We start from the raw sequence: 6,161 nt of genomic DNA, 5'->3' as shown, positions 1-6,161 counted from the left end.
GAGTGCAACTTGTCTAAATGCTTAGGCGAGAAGCAACATGATTTTATATTTGATCTGATGCAGTGAAATGTGTCTGTCTTATAATAAGACTGGCCAGGAAAATCTGCACACCAAATAGTACAAACTACAAAGTAGATAAAGCCTAAAGGACAAGTTGATCCACTAAAATAACAAGCCAAGTTATTGATAAGATTTAAAACCCAAAGTAATAAACTAAAGGAGTCTTACTTTTTATAATAAGATTGAGTCAGTATCATATGAATTAATTAGAATAAGGCAGTTCACACTATTCTTCTTACTCAGGAATTTGGAGGAATGAGAGGAAAAATAAAATAGAAAGCCGAGAATAATGAATTCACATTGACTATGGACTTTGTCAAACAGAGTTATCAACCCTCCACAAGCTAACTAAATGTGGTTAACTTGTGCTGAGGTTTATCTATTTTAAAATAAGAAATCTGAAATATCAGCACAACTACAAGCCAAGATTCGTTGTTTCAACTCCTGAAAACGATCAAAACAGAGATTCAAATTGACAGTGGGTAACGGGGTTATCTATTTGGCTTGCAATTGCATTATGTTACAAATTCAGAATCATTCAATATATAAATGTATAATACAAAAGAGTTGTCAAAGTAGCAAGTAACATATTGAATGGTCAACTCTATTTCATATTGAATCAAACAAGCAGCAGCAAGGGAAGCATCACACTTATCTTAATAACAATAATTACACTATCACATACACAAGTGGTCACAACCATATAGCTGTGCGGATGCTGATATTGAATCCTCCCTACCCTCCTTCCTAATTGACAGTTATTTATCCAAAAAAAAGAGTGTGTGTTAGGAACAGCAATGTCCACAAACCAATGGATGTTTCAAGGAGTAAGGGCTGCTTCTTATGGTTGGGCAATACTATTGAGATCATCATCATCATTATGATTAGTTGTGTCATTTTGTAAGGATCAGTGAATCGGATATCTTGAATTATACTGCTACTGATCTTTTGCTTCAATAGATGGATTCCAATCTCTTTTGCAATTGGCTCAGTGGGGACCTCATCATAGGTATAGTAATCATGTGCTTCATATGAAATCTCTGCATGATTCCATTTGTTTTCAAAACGTAGTATTACATTATAAGCAATTGTCTCTGACAGATGAAAAATAAATAATTGATCCACTGGGGTCTCCCGCCATCGACAGGAAACTTGGTTGCTGTTGACAGTCACGATGGGTAGTACTTCAACTGGGGAAGGGAGGCCATCTCTGAGTAGAATTGCAAAGAAAAGAGCATTGTCAGGGAATTCAGTGCCATGAAACCAGAATGAAATAGAAGCTCCGCTGCAGCGCTTCTCAAACCATCTTGGAATCCTTCCACCTGGCATTGCAAAGATTGTCCATCTACCCTCATGTAATTCCTGTCAAGGACTAGTTTAGCATACATTATTAATATGATATGAATCATGATCTCATATACATTGTTAACTAATTAAAAAGTAACAAAACCTGATTGAGTAAAACTCTTGTGGCTCTAGAACTCAAGGATTTGCAGTTTACTGCTGAGAAGTTTGTCAAGCAAGGTGGAATCCCTCGAATCTCCTGAAGATGGTTGCAATCATTGACGTTGAGCAAGTATAAAAAGCAAAATTCTTTCATGCATTCAGGAAGGACTGTGAAATTATTGCCTGTTAGGATTAATTGTCTCACATTTGGAAGCCATGCAACAGCTAGTGGAAAAAAATCATCGGACAGATTGGTGTTGCTGAGACAAAGAGCTTTCATCATATGTTGCGAGGGGAGGGAGTGAGTGAGTATTCCTTGAAGCCCCTCCTCCTCATCCTCCTCCGGCTTTTCCAATGATACCCTCCTCTTGCCTCCTCCCTCAATACAACATGAAGATAGTTGTGGCATCATAAAAATGATGCTTGGTATCTTACACGTTTCATTCCAAATAATTTCCAGACTTTGCAATCCAGAAAGATTATGAAATGAGCATGGCAAATCTTTTATGCCAGTGCCTTTCAAATCAAGCCATCCTACATTTGCTATCTCTTCTAAAATTTCTGGAAAATTGACCAGGCTTGAGCAACCACATAGACTGAAATATTTCAGTAAGGGCAATTTGATAGCCGCTGGGAAAGTCCTGAGCTTCTCGCAATATTCAGCATTCAATCTTTTAAGTTTAGATAGAAACCCAACTGAACTGTGAACTTTAACTAAGTTTTTGCATCCTCGGAACGAAAATTCTTCTAAAGTTTGAAGACTAGACACATCAGCTATTTCTTTCAAAGAATCATTGTAATCAAAATTCAAAACTTTCAAACTCCCCAACTTCTGAAAAAAATTAAAACAAAGGAAAAAGTCAAACAAATAAACTTCATTCAAGTTACCATAACACAAAATAAAAAAAAAAAGAATTTAGTACACACTACCTTGGATAAGCTATCCAACTTGTGTGCCAAATAGAGATTATTCGATAACTTGAGTATGGAGAGTTTCTTTGGTTGAAAATCATTTGGTAGCCACTCTGAAGGATATCTCCACCATTCCAATACCCTTAAACTGTTCGGAAGATATTTGGGACATTCAGAAAAACAACCATTTTTTATGATAAGCGTTTTGAGATTTTTCATCTCTTTAAAAGCTGTTCCGTCCCATTTTACTTCAATATCTTTATTTTCCTCTCTTTCAAATGAATCTTCATCTCCTTCCCTTTCCAATAACGGAAATTCCAAATATATGATTTCAATGGTGCTAGTACCCTTTCAACACAAAATTAAAAACATGAATTAATTAAGGTACAAGTGCGTAAAAAAGGACTTTCAACAAAGTCATTAGAGAAATTTATTACTTACTAGATTATCTTGTAAAACTTTAACTATTTCTTCGTAGAACCATAGCCTACTACGCTTTCCAGGCATTTCTGGTGATTCTTCTAGTGCAATTTCTTTGCCCATGTTCTCTATCAAATCATGCATTGTCACAGTGAGATCATACAAATTGATCTTTATGAGAGATTTTTCAAAAAGCACTCCAATATGATATTTCATACAACTCCCATAATGAGCTTGAAGTAGATCTGTAATTTCCTTTAATTCATATCCTTTGAAACAACAGGCAATATCAAGAAAAACGCTCTGCTCTTCTTTTCCCAAAGCATCAAAACTTACTCGAAGTATCTCATGTATTTTATCGTCAAGATGTCTATCAAATTTATTCAATGCAGATTCCCATTCGTCTACTTTTTTCCCACACAAGTGACTACCTATTACTTCCAAAGCCAATGGAAGACCAGAAGCATAAGTTATTGTACGGGTCAAAACATCCCCATAATTGGAGCTGCTATCATAACCATTTTTAAATGCATGTTTAACAAGCAATTGAGAAGACTCTGCCTCATCTAAACCCTTTACCTCATATGTGTTTTCAACACCATGATATTTTAGCAAATGTGTGTCCCGTGTTGTAATAATAACTCTGCTTCCAGGACCAAACCAGTCAGGTTTTCCAGCAATAGCCTGTAGTTGTTTGTGATCATCAACATCATCTAAAATCAAAAGGACTTGCTTTTGACATAGCCTTCGTTGGATTCGAGAAGTTCCTTGTTGAACACTGACTATCTTAATTTCCTCCTTTCCTAATATCTCAGAGAGAAGGATATTTTGAAGATGAGCCAAGCCATGTCTCTTTGAGTTTTCTCTCACATCTTCAAGAAAGCACGTACTGTCAAAATGGTCAGCAATCAAATTATGAACAGCACAAGCAAGTGCTGTTTTTCCTATTCCACCAACTCCATGAATCCCTACCATGTGAACTTGATCACTAGAATTCATTCTCAAAAGTGAAATTACTTTTGACACTCGAGAATCTAGTGAATCTAGTCCAACAGGAAAACGAGCAACAAACAAAGGTACACGTCTAATCTTTCTTGAAATTTCTTCCACAATATTTCTGATAAACTTATGTTCATATCCATCCCTGCCAAATACACACAGATTCTTATTGCTTGTAATATTTTGATAAATGAAAAACAATTACAGACCAGAAAGAAGTATATGAAGTGAAGTTACCCGTGTTTGAAATGATATCCTGACAAATTAGCTACTTGATGCAGAGCCTGCTTCCATTTGTGCACCTTGTTCAAGTCACTCTTGAATTTCTCTTCATGCTTGGCCATTGCTTCTCCGAAACTATTTCTTTGATGGCACACATCCGAAGGATCAACCTCATAGAAAACCGGTAAAACCAGCCGATGATTTCCCTTGATGCAGTGAAGGATGTGGACAAGCTCGTCTAAGCAAAAAGAAGAAGCATAGTTAGGAGAGAGAACAATGATGGCAATCCTGGACTCTTCAATTGCCTTGAGAAGTGAGGGTGTGATTTGGTCTCCTCTTTGAAGCTCCTCATCATCAATGAAGGTGTGGACTCCTTTATCAAAAAGAGCTTTGTAGAGGTTGCCAGTGAAACCATAGCGAGTATCTTCGCCTCTGAAACTAATAAACACATCATATTCCCATGCATAGCCGAAGGAAGAAGTAGAAGAATGGGTGGAAAAGGAGGAGAAGGAAGATTGCAGAGGCATGATAAGAAAGAAGGATAGAAAGTTGTATGAATGTTGGGAGTGTTGAGTCTCAGAAAACTAAAAGAAAGTAATAAAAAAAAATATATACAAGAATGAGTAATTAAAGGAAGAGATGCAATGCTGAATAATTAAGTTTCTCAAAGTCAGTCAACGTAGAAATAAAACAGAAACTGCATTATCATGTCATATACTCCGTGTGGGGTCTATTGTTCTGTAAGATTTTTCACTTTGGAATTTGATATTCAAAGGGTGTTTCACTTTGATTACTTTTAATTAAGACAAAACTTTGTCCTTGGTTATGCTACTAATGAGCATTGCAAGACTGAATGAGGGTGTTGTTGAACTGCACTTACTTTTGATCCCTACTAAATTTTTAGGAATCATTTTTTGTAAAGACAACTATGAAGAGTAAGTTTCTCCAAGAATGGGGACCCTCCATTATAATTTATTAAGAACTCAACGTCCAATCAAGGACTTTCTGGGCTATAATGCCATTATGCAATACCCACCAAAGATAAGGCAATTAATTACCCTCCTCTGCCTTATGAAAATGAAAACTCACATGCCAAAGGCCCTCTTCATTGCAAAAATATCCATAGATACACACAATTTATTTTTTTGAAAGAAAGAGCTCAACACACAAAGTGGAGCAAGAGCAGTGACAAGAGTACACAAGAAAATAAAAGCGTAAATATTCCTCTGTCATCTCCGGCATTGTCATCAACAACAAAAGAGATCAGCACCTAACCACTCAGAGAAGCTTTGGAATGATAAAGTTATAATCTCCTGAGCTCCTTTCCCTTTTTTCTCAAAAATCCTTCGATTTCATTCCAACCAAATGTTCCACAAGATCGCACAAAAGCACACCATCCATCTCTTGCGTTCCTCCTTTCTATTTGATACCTCAGTCCAACTCTAAATGTGCTCCTTGATTGTACCCGGACAAGTCCATTGCAACCCGACATAAGATAACCAAGCACACCACACCTGCCATGTAAAACTACAACCAAGAAATAAGTGGTAGTCATTTTCATCACCTCTGTTACATAATACACATAGAGTATCTTGTTGGCTAATAACCCCTAGTCGACATAGTCTCGCCTTTGTATTGACCCTGCCGATCAATCCAAACCAAACAAATAACTCAACTCTAGGAGGGACAAGCCCTTTCCAAATCGACTTAGTAAAGCTGTAACTTGATATATCCTCTGGAGCCATTTCCACCTGCAACACCTGCACAAATGAGTTAGTAGAAAAAATGCCTTGTTTATCATATTTCCACACCACTCTATCCTCTCTCCCAAATACAAGTTTGACCAATTTCAAAGTATTGTGAAGTTGGTTCAGTAACTCCAACTCCCATTGAAAAAGTTCTCTCCTCCATTGGAAGTTCCACACCCAAACTAACCCATCCCAAAACTCACAATCCCAAAAACAGCAATACTTCCTCGAAAACTGATACCGAGTTTTTTGTATAGAGCTATAAATGTTTATACATAGCAAATAGGTTGAAACTTTGGTGTTCTGGAATATGTTCTATGAAGCTCTTTCTTTTGGTTGGAATAGATTCATAGC

At 36.7% G+C, this 6,161-nt stretch overlaps 1 protein-coding gene across 3 annotated transcripts; it reads right to left on the bottom strand.

Annotated features, from left to right (window-relative positions):
- Positions 1-532: 532 nt before the first annotated feature.
- Positions 533-4,740, bottom strand: LOC112751479 (disease resistance protein Roq1). Of its 3 annotated transcripts, XM_072217269.1 has the most exons (6): positions 4,075-4,740; positions 2,860-3,982; positions 2,437-2,766; positions 1,712-2,338; positions 1,511-1,603; positions 533-1,422 (listed from the first exon to the last, which is right to left on the bottom strand). In XM_072217269.1, exons 1-6 carry the CDS (start codon positions 4,584-4,586, stop codon positions 823-825), a joined length of 3,285 nt encoding a protein of 1,094 aa, XP_072073370.1. In that variant the 5' UTR covers positions 4,587-4,740; the 3' UTR covers positions 533-822. The 3 variants fall into 3 exon arrangements, with proteins under 3 accessions (XP_072073370.1, XP_072073371.1, XP_025656416.1); XM_072217270.1 differs by having other exon boundaries at positions 533-1,432; positions 1,511-2,338; XM_025800631.2 differs by having other exon boundaries at positions 1,511-2,338.
- Positions 4,741-6,161: the final 1,421 nt, after the last annotated feature.

This window comes from Arachis hypogaea, chromosome 15, assembly GCF_003086295.3.
Source record: "Arachis hypogaea cultivar Tifrunner chromosome 15, arahy.Tifrunner.gnm2.J5K5, whole genome shotgun sequence".
NCBI classification, from domain to species: Eukaryota; Viridiplantae; Streptophyta; class Magnoliopsida; order Fabales; family Fabaceae; genus Arachis; species Arachis hypogaea.
The sequence above is the reverse complement of the archived record's forward strand: the minus strand, read 5'-3'. Positions and strand labels throughout refer to the sequence as shown.

What these genes read in the sequence shown, in the direction of transcription:
- LOC112751479 (XM_025800631.2), bottom strand. Translation starts at nt 4,586, where the DNA reads ATGCCTCTGCAATCTTCCTTCTCCTCCTTTTCCACCCATTCTTCTACT. An exon ending in GGATATCATTTCAAACACGG is followed by an intron (nt 3,983 to 4,074) that starts GTAACTTCACTT and finishes TGTATTTGGCAG; the next exon opens with GGATGGATATGAACATAAGT. An exon ending in CAAGAGTTTTACTCAATCAG is followed by an intron (nt 1,423 to 1,510) that starts GTTTTGTTACTT and finishes AGTCCTTGACAG; the next exon opens with GAATTACATGAGGGTAGATG.